Source organism: Vipera ursinii (assembly GCF_947247035.1).
Source record: "Vipera ursinii genome assembly, chromosome: 1".
NCBI classification, from domain to species: domain Eukaryota; kingdom Metazoa; phylum Chordata; class Lepidosauria; order Squamata; family Viperidae; genus Vipera; species Vipera ursinii.
In genome coordinates this window covers 156,494,759-156,517,584 of record NC_139512.1, presented here as the reverse complement: position 1 = coordinate 156,517,584, position 22,826 = coordinate 156,494,759, and the positions used below count along the sequence as shown (strand labels likewise).

General features: G+C 34.9%; 1 protein-coding gene across 1 annotated transcript in view; it reads right to left on the bottom strand.

Moving 5' to 3' along the window:
- LOC310643453 (E3 ubiquitin-protein ligase UBR3-like) overlaps window positions 1-22,826 on the bottom strand; it is a gene marked incomplete at its 5' end in the record, with an annotated part of 115,922 nt that overhangs the window by 70,845 nt on the left and 22,251 nt on the right. Inside the window, 4 exons of the mRNA XM_083367884.1 lie at window positions 317-496; window positions 3,909-4,137; window positions 5,027-5,157; window positions 7,307-7,373. Of these exons, the coding sequence (XP_083224010.1) occupies window positions 317-496; window positions 3,909-4,137; window positions 5,027-5,157; window positions 7,307-7,373 (607 nt within the window). The remainder of the gene's footprint in view (window positions 1-316; window positions 497-3,908; window positions 4,138-5,026; window positions 5,158-7,306; window positions 7,374-22,826) is intronic.

Genomic DNA, 22,826 nt, shown 5'->3' with positions numbered 1-22,826 from the left:
AAAAACTGTTTTAAACAACAAAGTTAGTTATCAAACATGTGTGGGATAAGCATTAAAAGCAAGGAAAATAGCCAAGCAGAAAATAAAAATTAGAAACCTAATCCCTTTACAGCCTTTGTTCACTGCAAACCAATCTTACAACAGTTGGAATACTGTTCTAATAGTAGTATCCTATTAACTATAACCAATTTCAATATTTGTAACTGAGTTTTTGAAAAATAATCATTATAAACACCCTCCATATGCTTTAAAATATTTTGTCAAACTGCTTCTCTAATCAAAAATAAAGTGTATCATTAATGAAAGCATCACATACCTTGAAAAAATGATACAAAGTTCATCCATGTTACTAATAGCCTGTGATCTTCTAAAAATTTCTTAGCCACACTTTGATGCGAAAGGATATTTATAAAGTCACTGACAAGTGGCCAGTAAGTATTGTTTTTTAACAGTGCTTCCCCACAGTTCACAACTACATGTAAACTGTTTTCCTCATCTAAAAGAAAAAACAAATGTTAACAATGTGTTGAAGATGTAAAATTAGATAAAAGACTTTCTCCAGCAACAACACAGAAATAAACCTCTGCATTATAGGATTTCTACATATACAAGCCAGTACCTTGTATAACAATGTCTTTCTCTTATTAGAAGCAGATTTTGATTTTTCAAGCCTCAGCGAAAGAGAAGGAGACAAGATTAGTATTATGGCTTCTAGGATGCAAAGAATAGTTCAATGGGAAAGGCTTAAGGATATTTATTTATTTTCTATACATCATGAACTCTGAAACCACCTGTTATACATAGATTCTATGGATAAAGAACCATAGATTCTATGAATAAAGAATTTTGGGTCTGTGGGAACTGGAGGGTTAGGTTGCAGAGCCTATGGTCAGCTGCTTGTTTACCTCAGACTCTCTCCCATAGGAGTTATCTGCATAATGTATTTGTAGTTTTCCCTCCTCACTCAATCACAGCGGATGTTTCTGTACCAACCTTGTCATGAAACTCCATATAGCTTCCTCACAGCAGCAGCAGTACTCCTCCTTCCTCAGACCGTCACGAGTAAGCTACATGGAGTCTCATGACTGAGCGGACCCAGAGAAAGACATTATGCCCAACGGAAGAGAAGAAGGAGCACAGAGAAATACCTAGGTAGTAATCTAACACTAATTCTTATAAAATATAATTTATATATGTACAAAAGCCTGTCTGCCATTTTGTGCGTGTGGAAAACCACCCAAAATATAGCCAAATAGAGTATAAGAAATACTTTTATGTGTAGACTGAAGCCTGGTGTCCATTTACTAACTGCCGAGGAGGAAGACTGCAGAGAAGAAGGCTACATATTCTAAATAACGAAAGCTATCTGTGTAAAATCCCTACATGATATAAATTTATTTATAACTGTAAAAGATAACAAAGCATATACTACAGAAATATAAAAGACTTAAAAATATCAGACTGCAAAAATTTAAGGAATGTAAATCCATATTTGCCTAAAAAAGAGAAAAGTATGACAGGCACCAAAGATGGGAATTTCTCAGATGGGGCTTGCTTAACTTGCTTATTGATACTACACCCATCCATTGGTGTAGTGGCACTTGATCTCACTACTTATTTCTTTTACCATTAATTTCCACTTATTGCTAGTTGAACTTGCCAGTTTCAGTGACACTCTTTACTGCTAATGTTTAGGGCCTTCAGTAAAATGTCTTCTGCTTCTTTTCAAATGAGCTTTTTTTTTACTGAAATGCAATCCTTACCATGGAGGTCTTTCATGTTATGTTCACTGAAGCTGGTGAATGCCAGCTTTAGGAGTCGGTTGTCAGACATTCTCAATGTGTGGCTGATCCACTTCCATTGCCTAATTTATAATAATAATAATAAAGTTGGAAGGGACCTTGGAGGTCATCTAGTCCAACCCCCTGCTCAGGCAGGAAACCCTATACCAGGGGTAGGCAACCTCGGCTCTTTTATGACTCATGGACTTCAACTCCCAGAATTCCTGAGTCAGCTGACTCAGGAATTCTGGGAGTTGGTCCATGAGTCATAAAAGAGCCAAGGTTGCCTACCCGTGCCCTCTACCATTTTGGACAAATGGATGTCCAGTCTCTTCTTAAAGACTTCCAGTGTTGGAGCATTCACCGCTTCTGGAGGCAGGTTGTTCCACTGGTTAATTGTTCTAACTGTCAGGAAGTTTCTCCTTAGTTCTAGGTTGCTTCTCTCCTTGATTAGTTTCCATCTGTTGCTTCTTGTCCTGCCTTCGGGCGCTTTGGAGAATGGCTTGACTACCTCTTCTTTGTGGCAGCCCCTGAGATATTGGGACACTGCTATCATGTCCCCCCTCGTCCTTCTCTTCATTAAACTAGACATACCCAACTCCAGCAGCCATTCCTTATATGTTTTAGTCTCCAGTCTCCTAATCATCTTTGTTGCTCTTCTCTGTACTCTTTCCAGAGTCTCAACATCTTTTTTACATCGTGGTGACCAAAACTGGATGCAGTATTCCAAGTGTGGCCTTACCAAGGCATTGTAAAGTGGTATTATTTAGTCTGAGATGGTCCCTACTTTATATTTTCTCTGGATCTCTTCATTTCAGATCATTGATGGAAATTAGATGCCAAAGATGTAATAGAAACAGAAATGGAGAGCAGAAAAGGACAAAAGGAGACAATCACTGATGTATGGGAACACCAGAATTCCTTGAAAACTACATATAAATAACAATGAAGCCTAGATTCTTTGTGAAAATGTGCTGCTATGAAAATTCCAAAATGAAGCACCTAAAATTGGTAATGAAGGTCCTCGCATATGAATAAAAGAAACTAACAATGTTTGCACTGAATGGCAATATGGAAGTGCATGTTAGAAAGATCTAAAAGTGAACCATCTATTAAGGATATCTAGGGGGACAGAAAACATGCAGTTATCGTACTTCAGTATTGATAGAAGAGCAATAGTAAATGCCCTTGGCACCAATCACCAAATGGGATAGATTTAACAGCATCTTTTCCAAGATTATGGAAGTACCCCAAATGGGAAAACAGGGAGTAACCACAGTAGTCCTTAGGGGCTTGTGGCAATACCTGACTTCTCCTTGCTCAATGATGGCCAATATTCAGACATCATCTCCAATAAAAGCTAGCAGTCAGAGAAATGCTTGAAATGGTCCTCAAAAGCTATATTAGCATTGGTGATAGTAACAGGTAGATAGCTAAAAGCAACATCTGAAAAGGTCCACAGGCCTTCTATGTTCCTATCTGAAAGAGTGTGAAGTGGACAATGCTGAGACAGAAGTTGCTATTGATAATACTTTAGTAAAACATGGTTCTGCTTCTGGTATTGCAACTTCATCAGAGGTGAAAAGGCATGGCATTATAGATATGAGAAATAAGATTAAATAGAATGATGTTGGATTATAGCCATACTTAGCCATAATCATTTTTAATCCTATGCATATCAGACTTCTGACAGAAGAAAATCCCTTCCCATCAAAGGAAATCTTCATAATTTGGTGAAGTAAAGCTGCTGCCAGCCTATCTTGGAGGCCTATTCATAGAAACCAGAGCTACCAGGTGCTTAAGATTTACAAAGGACATGGGTTAATATGCTGTGCCTTCATGTATTTGTGCAGTGGACTAGAAAAGAGTCCTTTTTACCTGCTTAAATGATTTAGCTAGAGAGGTTGGATGAATTGTTTCACACGAGGGAGAACTCATTTGATTATAAGTGTTACAACAGAACAGTATCCAAGTCTCTTAAATAACCTGAAAGCAACATGATGACCTCAACAAATGGTGGGTTTCAATTTCTTTAATTCCATCCAGCGTGGACTTACTAGAAGTAAAATCCAACAATTTTGAACACTGTTGTGAGAAAAATTATCGTAAAGCAAGATGCATACTTACCTTGTAGCTCACTTTTAATAAGGCAACTCTCCATCATATATAGAAGGACAGTAACCATAATATCAAGCAGCTGGCATTCTTCTGTCACTTGACGTGCTAATTCCTCATTGCTGAACAGCTGGACGCTAATGTGTACGATTCTGTTAGACATTGTATCAGATTCATGGCTTTTCTTCAGTGTTTTCATAATAAAAGCATAATGCTGCACAAATGTTTTAGTAAAAGCAATCTGTAATGTATAAAACAAATATCAGTATTACAATTTGCTCTTTTCATATATGTCACAATATGTATGTACTGTGTGTATTATTTCAATCTGGCTGATTTTGAGAGGTTTACAAAAGTCAAACAGTACAATCAAATGTCGATAATAAAAACAATAACTCAAAATACAATATCCATAGCACAATTTCTCAATGAAGAGCACATTATAATTCATTCTACCCTTCAATTCTTATCTTTGAAATAGTCAGGTTTGACGAGCTTTTCAAATGGTCATAAGGGGCCAACTTCACCTCAAAGGCCACCCTGTTGCATAGAAAGAAAGCTATGATATCTAATTCTCTCATGGTCACATGGTCAGGGAAAAACAATACATTGCTTGATAACGAGATGAGCAGCATATAAATTTAATGAGTAAAAATAAATTTTAAAAATAAATCAAATCTGATTGTTAAAACATAAAGGACAAATGAAAAAACATCACTGCTCAAAAGTGGAAGTCAAATGGTTCACTAGATAAGTGAATGAGTTCAACTGACTAACAGAACTTCCAGTATCTAGCTCCCAGTGTGATAAATTACAATGCATTATGCGTGTTACACATTGAGGTTTTTTTTTAAAAAAAGAAGCAAAAAAGTATTTGTGAGGGTACTAAGCAGCAACTTTAATGTATTTTGAATTAGTAATCCTAAGGTCTATCCATATTATTGCTAAGAATCAACACCAACTCAATTTAGTTCGTATTATTTTCTATATTACTTTCTATTAGTACACTGAATATTGTGTTAAATTGTTGGACTTTTTCCTCTAACAATGGCCTTAGACTACTACAAATGATTTCACACAAATTGCTGTAAGAACTGTCTGAACAAAAGAAAGAAGAAATACACTAATACCTTATAATCTTGATCTGGAAGCATGTTGAGCAAAAAAGTTACCATTTTTTGAGGAAATTCATATTTTATTGTCCAAAATAATAATTCTTCTAGAAAACATTTATGCTTCAAAACATCCATGATGGACTGATCTGTACAAAAATGAAAACAAAAGCTAGATGAAAAGGTTCAAGGCAAACATATTTTGGCTTTACTAGTATTGATATCTTAACAAATTAATATATTCCAGCAACATATTAAGCATAAATCATGTTCTCAAATTAATTAACAGGATTAGAGTTAGTGATTTTTTTTTATCATAAATGCAAATAATTTACTTTCTAGTAACAAATATCAAAATGGTGCATGATTGTGTCTATTTTACTAGCTAATTTAATGGGATAGTGCAGCTCTTTTTTTAATTTTAAAATCATGTTAAGATGTTAATGTCATCAGGAATGTGCAAATAAAAAATAATCAAAAATTAGTGTGTGTACAACACATTGTCTATGTTGTTACAGATCACAATGGTTTGGGATTCAAAATAGCCATTCCATAAATTGAAAGGTTTATAGAAGGGAATGAAGGGTATGTTTATAGAAGTGTATAAAGTTCAGCAAAACATCTTCATTCTAAGAAAGGCTATTTCTATCAATCCCACCTTTTTTTCTACATTTCACTTTGCTAACAGAGCGTCACCCAATCCTGTGGACCATGTTTTCGGGTGGCCCAAGGCCATAGGAAGAAAGTACATATCTGAATTCAGTCATTGTTGTACTTGCATGATCCAGCAGATTGAATCTATCAGTGCTTGTGGAAAATGATTTCATTGGAAACCATCTTACGATGACTGACAAATCCAGCAATTCTCCACTGAAATAGGAATAAGTAGCTTGCTTGGTGACCCAGTCTCCTTTAGCCAAAAGCTTCCACATTTTTTAAACCTACAGCTGAAAACCTGAATAATAATTCATGATGTCCTGAATCAAAGTCAAAGTCTTGCCACTGAGAATAGAACAGATATACTTCTATCCTTTACTCCCGTTCTGCTCTTAAGCCAACTTCCTTATATCCCTGTAGAGAAAACCCATAGTTCATTCTGAATAAAGTCTACCTTTTACCATATGTCTAATTAATTTGGGTTCAAGTTTAATTAGAATTATTTTCTGCGTTCTTAGCCCTATACTGGGAACATCATTCAAGGAAATACAAATTAAAGAAGGATGTGTAGTAAGGCTAATAAAAGGGATCCTCTTTTGTAGACATTGTTCACATTTTTTTTCACCAGCTGAATATTAGGAGTTAAAGTCTGGTTGTGTGAAATGAGATCAGTATCAGTGGCCCCCAACCTTTTGGGCACCACAGACCGGTTCCTTGGAGAGAGGTTTTTCCATGGACCAGAGGGGGACTGGTTTCACATACTGCCTGCATCCTGTGGATGGGGCTTTGCTTGTTTGTGCGGCTCAGTTTCTGGCATGCAGTGGCCCAGTGCTGGTCCACGGACCCGGGGTTGGGGACCCCTGTCTTATATGAAGGAAATTAATGGATGGGAGAGCTCTTTTCTGCAAATGCCTACATCCAATTATTTATGTATCGATTGCATATATACATCACATTTTTTAGTAGTTTAAGACTGTGTACATGGAATATCTTCCTTACATGGGCAAATATTTATCCAGCTATGCCATAAGCCATTTTTCCTCTTAGGATTTAAAAATGCATAGCACTCTACTTAAGTTAGGAAGACCAAGTCTTGTAGTCGGTTTATATTGCTCACATATACAATACTATAGAAACAAAAGTGTGTGTGTACAAATAAATAAATAAAGGTAAAGATTTTCCTGTCAGTAATGCATGATGCTCATCTCTGTTTCTTGGCCAAGGGAGCCAGCATTGTCTAAAGACAATTTCCATGGCTATGTGGCCAGCATGGCTATACGTCAAAGGTGCACAGAAAGTTGTTACCTTCCCACCAAAGTGGTACCTACTTATCAACTCTCATTTGCATGCTTTCGAACTTCTATGTAAGCAGGAGTCGGGGCAAGTAACGGGAGCTCACCCCATTGCATGGAGCTCATGTCTTGAACCAGATTACATTTAACCCAACCTATCTATCATTCATCCCTCCATCCCCATACCTATCTATCACACATACATATGCACTTACTTTTGCTTCTATAATATCATACACATTACAGATCTTGAAAGCACATTCATCTTCATCCATGGAAGTTCAAAACTACCAATTGGATAAAACTAGTTATAAACTAGAAAGTATCCAACAAACTATTTACTATATACCTTTGGTGGTGGTACTTAGTTTCACTCTCTTGCACTTTCCCACACCTTGGTTACCATCCTGATCTTCCTAAAATAAAGAGATTGAAAATGGATAAATAGAAAAATCTAACATAAGATCTATTATACTGTGCTGGGCGGGGGGGGGGATATGAAAACAGACTCTCCCTAAGAACATTATTTTACGGCCATATGTTATTCAGAAATGCGTCCAGTATTTCAAGCTAAATATTAGCATGTTATTTAATACAAATAGGTTATTAAAATATATTCTTTATCAAAAAATTTCTTATAGTCTCTTTTAAATGTCCTTTTGTTTAAATGTTCTTCTGTTGTGGTTATATCACTTGGGGATCTTATCCCACATAAACTGTCTTTAAAGAACTACTAAAACTCTAAGCCAGTGGCTCCCAACCTTTTCCATACCCCGCACCCCTAGATTACTTCTGATATATTCTCACACTCCTTACAAAAGTTCGAAATAACCGCAATGAATTATGCATATACACTATAATTTTGAAAACCCGAATTTTTGCACCCCCTGGAATATCATCTCGCACACACAGGGAGTGCGAGCACCCCTGGTTTGGAACCCCTGCTCTAAGCTAAGATTGGAAAACATAATCAATGAGGAATTTGCCAATTAATGGAAAAATGCTATATAAAAATACTATATAAGAGTCCCTTAATTATAAGCATATTTGTTTAGAAGCAAATACTGTTTGGTTACAATGCACTCAATTAGAAACACTTGCAAAAGATCACAATTATTAGAAAATGACTGGAAACATTCAAAGTTTCAGTACTATTAGAAGAATCTGAAGTATTTTCTCACATCTGAAGCATTTCCCAATATCTAATTATTACATAGTGCAAGACATTTCTTCCATCAACCAATCGGAAACATAGGGTGGATATTAAAAGTCTACACTCTCCTATTAAAATGCCAGGTTGTGATTTATCTTAGTTTGATTTTTTTTATATCTCAAGAACCTGGCATTTTAAAAGGGGTGCGTAGACATTTTGTATCCACTGTTTATAATGGCAACCTACTGAAATAGTATAATGGCATTCTGCTGAATTAAAATCCAATTAAGTATTTATCCTCCCTTCAAGACAGGGAAATCTAATTATTCAGAGAAACCTAATGATGTTCACTTAAATTCAATACATAAATAAATATCAAAGGCAGAATCATTAACTTTAGAAAAGGAGATAACATTTTCACTGTTTGAGATCTCCACCGATTCTCTCATATGACATACTATATATAATATCTACGTTATATATATAATATCTATATAACTGATATATAAAAATAGGAATAAATACTGGAGCAAAAACAGTTGCAATACACCAATATCATTCAAAAAGGCATTAGATTTATTATTTTCTTGGAAGTAAATATGCTATCTTTAATTTCATCTGAGTAGAAAAATCAGAGAGAATTGATTTTTAAGATTTTAAATCTTATTTGTATAGATTTACATTTATATAAAAATTCCCTAACAATATGGATTTTAAAATTCTCTTATCATAGAAAAATTTATTAATAAAGAATTTAGTGACATATCTTAAAATTGCAAAATTAAATAACCCACGTATATTGGTGTTAAACATTCATTTCCTTTTTTACCTACTCAGAAACAAGAAAATCAATTTTCAACACAACAAACAATACCTTTGGATGCCCTATTCTGTCCAGCCCCACCTGAAAAGATCCCGGTAGCAAATATCCGTCTAAATTCCCTTACTATATATTTGGGGTATGCAATAGTCTGCAGACCAAATTGCAGAGGCCATTTTCAAAAGGCAGGTATTACTAGGACAAAACAGCCAAATATAAATTAACTTTAATTAATAAGATTATCCCTTAGGGAACTTTTTCTCTCTTGTGTCGTATTAAAAATTACGATTTTGTGGCAATTTCCAAACTAATCCTGGGGGATACATCCAAGGCTTTCAGAGTCTTATTTCTTTGTGTCTAATTTTGCATAGAGACTTAGGAAATAGAGGCATCCTTCTGGTTTGCTTCATTAATATAGGAAATTGATTTCAATTTCAGTGGTTTTATTTGAGTTAAAAAGATTAAAGTAAGCCACAGTACACTACATTATACCAATATAAATAATACTGTAGTGCTGGGGTGTAACAGATCCTGTGATTCAACTAATATTTTCTACCTTGTTGTGGGCCTAAAGACCTCATTCTGTTTCTCCTATAAATACAGTTTGGTATGGTCGTTTACTGAGATTAGAAACAGGCCTGGGATACTTGCAGGACCATCTGCTGCCGGGAACAAATTCCCATCGCCCAGTACGCTCACACAGAGAAGGCCTCCTCAGGGTACCATCAGCTAGGCAATGTCGGCTGGCGACCCCCAGGGGGAGGGCCTTCTCTGTGGGAGCGCCAGCCCTATGGAATCAGCTCCCCCCTGAGCTTCGGATGGCCCAAAATCTCCAATCCTTTCGCCGCAGCCTCAAAACACTCCTTTTCCACCAGGCTGACCTGGACTGACAGGCATTTTAATTAATTATATTTACAATTTTTAATTTATCTTTTAGTTTTTAATTTTAATTTATTGCACAGATGATTTTAATTTTATTTTTATCTTAATTTCTGTACTTTTTATATGTTTTGTTGTTAGCCGCCCTGAGTCCTTCGGGAGATAGGGCGGGATATAAATCCCATCAATAAATAAATAAATAAATAAATAAATAAATAAATAAATAAATAAATAAATAAATAAATAAATAAATAAATAAATTTATTTCTTCAACCATAGCTGAAAACTACTCTGAAATAGCATCAGAAAAAGTCATATTCTAAAGCTGAACTTGAATTACTGCTAGTGATATGAATTGTGATTTTTCAAGAAGAGATCGTTTTTGACTAGTTTTACTGTTTATAATAAAGTGACCTGCAGAAATGTGGCAATCTCAACAATACAAAAGGGAACGTTTTGTTGGCTGAATTTCTGCCGTGTCTATTTCTAAAAGAACAGCAAAAAAAAAAACAAATTTGAAAAAAAAAGAATATGACAAAATCCACTGACTTGAAAAGGAAAGCAAAAAGTAAGAGAAGACGGACTACATACCCTGAAGGTTCAGACAGATTTCGAATAATGGAAGTGTTAAGGAGGCTTCTATCTGTTGAGATGAGATGGTAGGGAGGCTTTAACTGGGGCAGGAATGGTTGTTTGAATTGTCTGGCCTGAACTGAGGGATTTTAAATTAAATTAAATTAAATTAAATTAAAGAAATTTGAAATTTAATTTGCCTTGCCTTGCCTTGCCTTGCCTTGCCTTGCCTTGCCTTGCCTTGCCTTGCCTTGCCTTGCCTTGCCTTGCCTTGCCTTGCCTTGCCTTGCCTTGCCTTGCCTTGCCTTGCCTTGCCTTGCCTCCGGCATCAGGAATTTTCTTCCCCGGACACCAAAAAAATCCTGATTTTTATAAACTATGAAAAACACCATTTTTAAGGAAGAAATTGAACCCTGAATCTCATTCTGGTGTCCAGTTTTACATTTGAGTCAACAAAAAAATTTCACCTCCTGGGCACAAAAATCCCTGACCCGGAATCAGGAATTTTCTTCCCCGGACACCAAAAAATTCTTGATTTTTAAAACTATGAAAAACACCATTTTTAAGAATGAAATTCAACCCCGAATCTCATTCTGGTGTGCGTTTTTAGATTTGGGTGGAAAAAAAATTTCACCTCCTGGGCACAAAAATCCCTTACCCCGGCATCAGGAATTTTCTTCCCCGGACACAAAATAAATCTTGATTTTTATAAACTATGAAAAACACCATTTTTAAGAATGAAATTCAACCTTGAATCTCATTCTGGTGTCCGTTTTTAGATTTGGATGGAAAATAAATTTCACCTCCTGGGCACAAAAGTCACTGACCCCTGGCATCAGGAATTTACTTCCCCGGACACCAACAAATTCTTGATTTTTAAAAGCAATGAAAAACACCATTTTTAAGAGTGAAATTCAACCCCGAATCTAATTCTGACATCTGTTTTTACATTTCTGTCAAAAAAATATTCACCTCCTCGGCACGAAATAAATCTTGATTTTTATAAACTATGAAAAACACCATATTTAAGGACGAAATTCAACCCCGAACCTCATTCTTGTGTCAATTTGAAATTTGAAATTTGAAATTTGAAATTTGAAATTTGAAATTTGAAATTTGAAATTTGAAATTTGAAATTTGCCTTGCCTTGTCTTGCCTCCGGCATCAGGAATTTTCTTCCCCGGACACCAAAAAAATCTTGATTTTTATAAACTATGAAAAACACCATTTTTAAGGAAGAAATTCAACCCCGAATCTCATTCTGGTGTCCGTTTTTAGATTTGAGTAAAAAAAAAAAATTCACCTCCTGGGCACAAAAATCCCTGACTCCGGCATCAGGAATTTTCTTCCCCGGACACCAAAAAATTCTTGATTTTTAAAAGCTATGAAAAACACCATTTTTAAGAGTGAAATTCAACCCTGAATCTCATTCTGGTGTCCGTTTTTACATTTGAGTCAAAAAAAAAATTTCACCTCCTGGGCACAAAAATCCCTGACCCTGGTATCAGGAATTTTCTTCCCCGGACACCAAAAAAATCTTGATTTTTAAAAGCTATGAAAACACCATTTTTAAGGATGAAATTCAACCCCGAATCTCTTTCTGGTGTCAATTTGAAATTTGAAATTTGAAATTTGAAATTTGAAATTTGAAATTTGAAATTTGAAATTTGCCTTGCCTTGCCTTGCCTCCGGCATCAGGAATTTTCTTCCCCGGACACCAAAAAAATCTTGATTTTTATAAACTATGAAAAACACCATTTTTAAGGAAGAAATTGAACCCCGAATCTCATTCTGGTGTCCAGTTTTACATTTGAGTCAACAAAAAAATTTCACCTCCTGGGCACAAAAATCCCTGACCCGGCATCAGGAATTTTCTTCCCCGGACATAAAATAAATCTTGATTTTTTAAAGCTATGAAAACACCATTTTTAAGGATGAAATTCAACCCCGAATCTCTTTCTGGTGTCAATTTGAAATTTGAAATTTGAAATTTGAAATTTGAAATTTGATATTTGAAATTTGAAATTTGAAATTTGCCTTGCCTTGCCTTGCCTCCGGCATCAGGAATTTTGTTCCCCGGACACCAAAAAAATCTTGATTTTTAAAAGCTATGAAAACACCATTTTTAAGGATGAAATTCAACCCCGAATCTCTTTCTGGTGTCAATTTGAAATTTGAAATTTGAAATTTGAAATTTGAAATTTGAAATTTGAAATTTGAAATTTGAAATTTGAAATTTGAAATTTGAAATTTGAAATTTGAAATTTGATATTTGAAATTTGAAATTTGCCTTGCCTTGCCTTGCCTCCGGCATCAGGAATTTTCTTCCCCGGACACCAAAAAAATCTTGATTTTTATAAACTATGAAAAACACCATTTTTAAGGAAGAAATTGAACCCTGAATCTCATTCTGGTGTCCAGTTCTACATTTGAGTCAACAAAAAAATTTCACCTCCTGGGCACAAAAATCCCTGACCCGGCATCAGGAATTTTCTTCCCTGGACACGAAATAAATCTTGATTTTCATAAACTATGAAAAACACCATTTTTAAGGACGAAATTCAACCCCGAATCTCATTCTGGTGTCCATTTATAGATTTGAGTAAAAAAAAAACATTCAACTCCTGGGCACAAAAATCCCTGACTCCGGCATCAGGAATTTTCTTCCCCGGACACCAAAAAATTCTTGATTTTTAAAACTATGAAAAACACCATTTTTAAGAATGAAATTCAACCCCGAATCTCATTCTGGTGTGCGTTTTTAGATTTGGGTGGAAAAAAAATTTCACCTCCTGGGCACAAAAATCCCTTACCCCGGCATCAGGAATTTTCTTCCCCGGACACAAAATAAATCTTGATTTTTATAAACTATGAAAAACACCATTTTTAAGAATGAAATTCAACCTTGAATCTCATTCTGGTGTCCGTTTTTAGATTTGGATGGAAAATAAATTTCACCTCCTGGGCACAAAAGTCACTGACCCCTGGCATCAGGAATTTACTTCCCCGGACACCAACAAATTCTTGATTTTTAAAAGCAATGAAAAACACCATTTTTAAGAGTGAAATTCAACCCCGAATCTAATTCTGACATCTGTTTTTACATTTCTGTCAAAAAAATATTCACCTCCTCGGCACGAAATAAATCTTGATTTTTATAAACTATGAAAAACACCATATTTAAGGACGAAATTCAACCCCGAACCTCATTCTTGTGTCAATTTGAAATTTGAAATTTGAAATTTGAAATTTGCCTTGCCTTGTCTTGCCTCCGGTATCAGGAATTTTCTTCCCCGGACACCAAAAAAATCTTGATTTTTATAAACTATGAAAAACACCATTTTTAAGGAAGAAATTCAACCCCGAATCTCATTCTCGTGTCCGTTTTTAGATTTGAGTAAAAAAAAAAAATTCACCTCCTGGGCACAAAAATCCCTGACTCCGGCATCAGGAATTTTCTTCCCCGGACACCAAAAAATTCTTGATTTTTAAAAGCTATGAAAAACACCATTTTTAAGAGTGAAATTCAACCCTGAATCTCATTCTGGTGTCCGTTTTTACATTTGAGTCAAAAAAAAAATTTCACCTCCTGGGCACAAAAATCCCTGACCCCGGCATCAGGAATTTTCTTCCCCGGACACCAAAAAAATCTTGATTTTTAAAAGCTATGAAAACACCATTTTTAAGGATGAAATTCAACCCCGAATCTCTTTCTGGTGTCAATTTGAAATTTGAAATTTGAAATTTGAAATTTGAAATTTGAAATTTGATATTTGAAATTTGAAATTTGAAATTTGAAATTTGACATTTGAAATTTGAAATTTGAAATTTGAAATTTGAAATTTGAAATTTGAAATTTGAAATTTGAAATTTGAAATTTGCCTTGCCTTGCCTTGCCTCCGGCATCAGGAATTTTCTTCCCCGGACACCAAAAAAATCTTGATTTTTATAAACTATGAAAAACACCATTTTTAAGGAAGAAATTGAACCCCGAATCTCATTCTGGTGTCCAGTTTTACATTTGAGTCAACAAAAAAATTTCACCTCCTGGGCACAAAAATCCCTGACCCGGAATCAGGAATTTTCTTCCCTGGACACGAAATAAATCTTGATTTTCATAAACTATGAAAAACACCATTTTTAAGGATGAAATTCAACCCCGAATCTCATTCTGGTGTCCATTTTTAGATTTGAGTAAAAAAAAAACATTCAACTCCTGGGCACAAAAATCCCTGACTCCGGCATCAGGAATTTTCTTCCCCGGACACCAAAAAATTCTTGATTTTTAAAACTATGAAAAACACCATTTTTAAGAATGAAATTCAACCCCGAATCTCATTCTGGTGTGCGTTTTTAGATTTGGATGGAAAATAAATTTCACCTCCTGGGCACAAAAGTCACTGACCCCTGGCATCAGGAATTTACTTCCCCGGACACCAACAAATTCTTGATTTTTAAAAGCAATGAAAAACACCATTTTTAAGAGTGAAATTCAACCCCGAATCTAATTCTGGTGTCCGTTTTTACATTTGAGTCAAAAAAAAAATTTCACCTCCTGGGCACAAAAATCCCTGACCCCGGTATCAGGAATTTTCTTCCCCGGACACCAAAAAAATCTTGATTTTTAAAAGCTATGAAAACACCATTTTTAAGGATGAAATTCAACCCCGAATCTCTTTCTGGTGTCAATTTGAAATTTGAAATTTGAAATTTGAAATTTGAAATTTGAAATTTGAAATTTGAAATTTGAAATTTGAAATTTGAAATTTGAAATTTGAAATTTGAAATTTGAAATTTGCCTTGCCTTGCCTTGCCTCCGGCATCAGGAATTTTCTTCCCCGGACACCAAAAAAATCTTGATTTTTATAAACTATGAAAAACACCATTTTTAAGGAAGAAATTGAACCCCGAATCTCATTCTGGTGTCCAGTTTTACATTTGAGTCAACAAAAAAATTTCACCTCCTGGGCACAAAAATCCCTGACCCGGCATCAGGAATTTTCTTCCCCGGACACAAAATAAATCTTGATTTTTTAAAGCTATGAAAACACCATTTTTAAGGATGAAATTCAACCCCGAATCTCTTTCTGGTGTCAATTTGAAATTTGAAATTTGAAATTTGAAATTTGATATTTGAAATTTGAAATTTGAAATTTGAAATTTGCCTTGCCTTGCCTTGCCTCCGGCATCAGGAATTTTGTTCCCCGGACACCAAAAAAATCTTGATTTTTAAAAGCTATGAAAACACCATTTTTAAGGATGAAATTCAACCCCGAATCTCTTTCTGGTGTCAATTTGAAATTTGAAATTTGAAATTTGAAATTTGAAATTTGAAATTTGAAATTTGAAATTTGATATTTGAAATTTGAAATTTGCCTTGCCTTGCCTTGCCTCCGGCATCAGGAATTTTCTTCCCCGGACACCAAAAAAATCTTGATTTTTATAAACTATGAAAAACACCATTTTTAAGGAAGAAATTGAACCCTGAATCTCATTCTGGTGTCCAGTTCTACATTTGAGTCAACAAAAAAATTTCACCTCCTGGGCACAAAAATCCCTGACCCGGCATCAGGAATTTTCTTCCCTGGACACGAAATAAATCTTGATTTTCATAAACTATGAAAAACACCATTTTTAAGGACGAAATTCAACCCCGAATCTCATTCTGGTGTCCATTTTTAGATTTGAGTAAAAAAAAAAACATTCAACTCCTGGGCACAAAAATCCCTGACCCGGCATCAGGAATTTTCTTCCCCGGACACCAAAAAATTCTTGATTTTTAAAACTATGAAAAACACCATTTTTAAGAATGAAATTCAACCCCGAATCTCATTCTGGTGTGCGTTTTTAGATTTGGGTGGAAAAAAAATTTCACCTCCTGGGCACAAAAATCCCTTACCCCGGCATCAGGAATTTTCTTCCCCGGACACAAAATAAATCTTGATTTTTATAAACTATGAAAAACACCATTTTTAAGAATGAAATTCAACCTTGAATCTCATTCTGGTGTCCGTTTTTAGATTTGGATGGAAAATAAATTTCACCTCCTGGGCACAAAAGTCACTGACCCCTGGCATCAGGAATTTACTTCCCCGGACACCAACAAATTCTTGATTTTTAAAAGCAATGAAAAACACCATTTTTAAGAGTGAAATTCAACCCCGAATCTAATTCTGACATCTGTTTTTACATTTCTGTCAAAAAAATATTCACCTCCTCGGCACGAAATAAATCTTGATTTTTATAAACTATGAAAAACACCATATTTAAGGACGAAATTCAACCCCGAACCTCATTCTTGTGTCAATTTGAAATTTGAAATTTGAAATTTGAAATTTGCCTTGCCTTGTCTTGCCTCCGGTATCAGGAATTTTCTTCCCCGGACACCAAAAAAATCTTGATTTTTATAAACTATGAAAAACACCATTTTTAAGGAAGAAATTCAACCCCGAATCTCATTCTGGTGTCCGTTTTTAGATTTGAGTAAAAAAAAAAAATTCACCTCCTGGGCACAAAAATCCCTGACTCCGGCATCAGGAATTTTCTTCCCCGGACACCAAAAAATTCTTGATTTTTAAAAGCTATGAAAAACACCATTTTTAAGAGTGAAATTCAACCCTGAATCTCATTCTGGTGTCCGTTTTTACATTTGAGTCAAAAAAAAAATTTCACCTCCTGGGCACAAAAATCCCTGACCCCGGCATCAGGAATTTTCTTCCCCGGACACCAAAAAAATCTTGATTTTTAAAAGCTATGAAAACACCATTTTTAAGGATGAAATTCAACCCCGAATCTCTTTCTGGTGTCAATTTGAAATTTGAAATTTGAAATTTGAAATTTGAAATTTGAAATTTGAAATTTGAAATTTGAAATTTGAAATTTGAAATTTGAAATTTGAAATTTGAAATTTGCCTTGCCTTGCCTTGCCTCCGGCATCAGGAATTTTCTTCCCCGGACACCAAAAAAATCTTGATTTTTATAAACTATGAAAAACACCATTTTTAAGGAAGAAATTGAACCCCGAATCTCATTCTGGTGTCCAGTTTTACATTTGAGTCAACAAAAAAATTTCACCTCCTGGGCACAAAAATCCCTGACCCGGCATCAGGAATTTTCTTCCCCGGACACAAAATAAATCTTGATTTTTTAAAGCTATGAAAACACCATTTTTAAGGATGAAATTCAACCCCGAATCTCTTTCTGGTGTCAATTTGAAATTTGAAATTTGAAATTTGAAATTTGAAATTTGAAATTTGAAATTTGAAATTTGAAATTTGAAATTTGCCTTGCCTTGCCTCCGGTATCAGGAATTTTCTTCCCCGGACACCAAAAAAATCTTGATTTTTATAAACTATGAAAAACACCATTTTTAAGGAAGAAATTCAACCACGAATCTCATTCTGGTGTGCGTTTTTAGATTTGGGTGGAAAAAAAATTTCACCTCCTGGGCACAAAAATCCCTTACCCCGGCATCAGGAATTTTCTTCCCCGGACACAAAATAAATCTTGATTTTTATAAACTATGAAAAACACCATTTTTAAGAATGAAATTCAACCTTGAATCTCATTCTGGTGTCCGTTTTTAGATTTGGATGGAAAATAAATTTCACCTCCTGGGCACAAAAGTCACTGACCCCTGGCATCAGGAATTTACTTCCCCGGACACCAACAAATTCTTGATTTTTAAAAGCAATGAAAAACACCATTTTTAAGAGTGAAATTCAACCCCGAATCTAATTCTGACATCTGTTTTTACATTTCTGTCAAAAAAATATTCACCTCCTCGGCACGAAATAAATCTTGATTTTTATAAACTATGAAAAACACCATATTTAAGGACGAAATTCAACCCCGAACCTCATTCTTGTGTCAATTTGAAATTTGAAATTTGAAATTTGAAATTTGCCTTGCCTTGTCTTGCCTCCGGTATCAGGAATTTTCTTCCCCGGACACCAAAAAAATCTTGATTTTTATAAACTATGAAAAACACCATTTTTAAGGAAGAAATTCAACCCCGAATCTCATTCTGGTGTCCGTTTTTAGATTTGAGTAAAAAAAAAAATTCACCTCCTGGGCACAAAAATCCCTGACTCCGGCATCAGGAATTTTCTTCCCCGGACACCAAAAAATTCTTGATTTTTAAAAGCTATGAAAAACACCATTTTTAAGAGTGAAATTCAACCCTGAATCTCATTCTGGTGTCCGTTTTTACATTTGAGTCAAAAAAAAATTTCACCTCCTGGGCACAAAAATCCCTGACCCCGGCATCAGGAATTTTCTTCCCCGGACACCAAAAAAATCTTGATTTTTAAAAGCTATGAAAACACCATTTTTAAGGATGAAATTCAACCCCGAATCTCTTTCTGGTGTCAATTTGAAATTTGAAATTTGAAATTTGAAATTTGAAATTTGAAATTTGAAATTTGAAATTTGAAATTTGAAATTTGAAATTTGCCTTGCCTTGCCTTGCCTCCGGCATCAGGAATTTTCTTCCCCGGACACCAAAAAAATCTTGATTTTTATAAACTATGAAAAACACCATTTTTAAGGAAGAAATTGAACCCCGAATCTCATTCTGGTGTCCAGTTTTACATTTGAGTCAACAAAAAAATTTCACCTCCTGGGCACAAAAATCCCTGACCCGGCATCAGGAATTTTCTTCCCCGGACACAAAATAAATCTTGATTTTTTAAAGCTATGAAAACACCATTTTGAAGGATGAAATTCAACCCCGAATCTCTTTCTGGTGTCAATTTGAAATTTGAAATTTGAAATTTGAAATTTGAAATTTGAAATTTGAAATTTGAAATTTGAAATTTGAAATTTGAAATTTGATATTTGAAATTTGAAATTTGCCTTGCCTTGCCTTGCCTCCGGCATCAGGAATTTTCTTCCCCGGACACCAAAAAAATCTTGATTTTTATAAACTATGAAAAACACCATTTTTAAGGAAGAAATTGAACCCTGAATCTCATTCTGGTGTCCAGTTCTACATTTGAGTCAACAAAAAAATTTCACCTCCTGGGCACAAAAATCCCTGACCCGGCATCAGGAATTTTCTTCCCTGGACACGAAATAAATCTTGATTTTCATACACTATGAAAAACACCATTTTTAAGGACGAAATTCAACCCCGAATCTCATTCTGGTGTCCATTTTTAGATTTGAGTAAAAAAAAAACATTCAACTCCTGGGCACAAAAATCCCTGACTCCGGCATCAGGAATTTTCTTCCCCGGACACCAAAAAATTCTTGATTTTTAAAACTATGAAAAACACCATTTTTAAGAATGAAATTCAACCCCGAATCTCATTCTGGTGTGCGTTTTTAGATTTGGGTGGAAAAAAAATTTCACCTCCTGGGCACAAAAATCCCTTACCCCGGCATCAGGAATTTTCTTCCCCGGACACAAAATAAATCTTGATTTTTATAAACTATGAAAAACACCATTTTTAAGAATGAAATTCAACCTTGAATCTCATTCTGGTGTCCGTTTTTAGATTTGGATGGAAAATAAATTTCACCTCCTGGGCACAAAAGTCACTGACCCCTGGCATCAGGAATTTACTTCCCCGGACACCAACAAATTCTTGATTTTTAAAAGCAATGAAAAACACCATTTTTAAGAGTGAAATTCAACCCCGAATCTAATTCTGACATCTGTTTTTACATTTCTGTCAAAAAAATATTCACCTCCTCGGCACGAAATAAATCTTGATTTTTATAAACTATGAAAAACACCATATTTAAGGACGAAATTCAACCCCGAACCTCATTCTTGTGTCAATTTGAAATTTGAAATTTGAAATTTGAAATTTGCCTTGCCTTGTCTTGCCTCCGGTATCAGGAATTTTCTTCCCCGGACACCAAAAAAATCTTGATTTTTATAAACTATGAAAAACACCATTTTTAAGGAAGAAATTCAACCCCGAATCTCATTCTCGTGTCCGTTTTTAGATTTGAGTAAAAAAAAAAAATTCACCTCCTGGGCACAAAAATCCCTGACTCCGGCATCAGGAATTTTCTTCCCCGGACACCAAAAAATTCTTGATTTTTAAAAGCTATGAAAAACACCATTTTTAAGAGTGAAATTCAACCCTGAATCTCATTCTGGTGTCCGTTTTTACATTTGAGTAAAAAAAAAAATTTCACCTCCTGGGCACAAAAATCCCTGACCCCGGCATCAGGAATTTTCTTCCCCGGACACCAAAAAAATCTTGATTTTTAAAAGCTATGAAAACACCATTTTTAAGGATGAAATTCAACCCCGAATCTCTTTCTGGTGTCAATTTGAAATTTGAAATTTGAAATTTGAAATTTGAAATTTGAAATTAGAAATTTGAAATTTGAAATTTGAAATTTGAAATTTGAAATTTGAAATTTGAAATTTGAAATTTGCCTTGCCTTGCCTTGCCTCCAGCATCAGGAATTTTCTTCCCCGGACACCAAAAAAATCTTGATTTTTATAAACTATGAAAAACACCATTTTTAAGGAAGAAATTGAACCCCGAATCTCATTCTGGTGTCCAGTTTTACATTTGAGTCAACAAAAAAATTTCACCTCCTGGGCACAAAAATCCCTGACCCGGCATCAGGAATTTTCTTCCCCGGACACAAAATAAATCTTGATTTTTTAAAGCTATGAAAACACCATTTTTAAGGATGAAATTCAACCCCGAATCTCTTTCTGGTGTCAATTTGAAATTTGAAATTTGAAATTTGAAATTTGAAATTTGAAATTTGAAATTTGATATTTGAAATTTGAAATTTGAAATTTGAAATTTGCCTTGCCTTGCCTTGCCTCCGGCATCAGGAATTTTGTTCCCCGGACACCAAAAAAATCTTGATTTTTAAAAGCTATGAAAACACCATTTTTAAGGATGAAATTCAACCCCGAATCTCTTTCTGGTGTCAATTTGAAATTTGAAATTTGAAATTTGAAATTTGAAATTTGAAATTTGAAATTTGAAATTTGAAATTTGAAATTTGAAATTTGCCTTGCCTTGCCTTGCCTCCGGCATCAGGAATTTTCTTCCCCGGACACCAAAAAAATCTTGATTTTTATAAACTATGAAAAACACCATTTTTAAGGAAGAAATTGAACCCTGAATCTCATTCTGGTGTCCAGTTCTACATTTGAGTCAACAAAAAAATTTCACCTCCTGGGCACAAAAATCCCTGACCCGGCATCAGGAATTTTCTTCCCTGGACACGAAATAAATCTTGATTTTCATAAACTATGAAAAACACCATTTTTAAGGATGAAATTCAACCCCGAATCTCATTCTGGTGTCCATTTTTAGATTTGAGTAAAAAAAAAACATTCAACTCCTGGGCACAAAAATCCCTGACTCCGGCATCAGGAATTTTCTTCCCCGGACACCAAAAAATTCTTGATTTTTAAAACTATGAAAAACACCATTTTTAAGAATGAAATTCAACCCCGAATCTCATTCTGGTGTGCGTTTTTAGATTTGGGTGGGAAAAAAATTTCACCTCCTGGGCACAAAAATCCCTTACCCCGGCATCAGGAATTTTCTTCCCCGGACACAAAATAAATCTTGATTTTTATAAACTATGAAAAACACCATTTTTAAGAATGAAATTCAACCTTGAATCTCATTCTGGTGTCCGTTTTTAGATTTGGATGGAAAATAAATTTCACCTCCTGGGCACAAAAGTCACTGACCCCTGGCATCAGGAATTTACTTCCCCGGACACCAACAAATTCTTGATTTTTAAAAGCAATGAAAAACACCATTTTTAAGAGTGAAATTCAACCCCGAATCTAATTCTGACATCTGTTTTTACATTTCTGTCAAAAAAATATTCACCTCCTCGGCACGAAATAAATCTTGATTTTTATAAACTATGAAAAACACCATATTTAAGGACGAAATTCAACCCCGAACCTCATTCTTGTGTCAATTTGAAATTTGAAATTTGAAATTTGAAATTTGCCTTGCCTTGTCTTGCCTCCGGTATCAGGAATTTTCTTCCCCGGACACCAAAAAAATCTTGATTTTTATAAACTATGAAAAACACCATTTTTAAGGAAGAAATTCAACCCCGAATCTCATTCTGGTGTCCGTTTTTAGATTTGAGTAAAAAAAAAAAATTCACCTCCTGGGCACAAAAATCCCTGACTCCGGCATCAGGAATTTTCTTCCCCGGACACCAAAAAATTCTTGATTTTTAAAAGCTATGAAAAACACCATTTTTAAGAGTGAAATTCAACCCTGAATCTCATTCTGGTGTCCGTTTTTACATTTGAGTCAAAAAAAAAATTTCACCTCCTGGGCACAAAAATCCCTGACCCCGGCATCAGGAATTTTCTTCCCCGGACACCAAAAAAATCTTGATTTTTAAAAGCTATGAAAACACCATTTTTAAGGATGAAATTCAACCCCGAATCTCTTTCTGGTGTCAATTTGAAATTTGAAA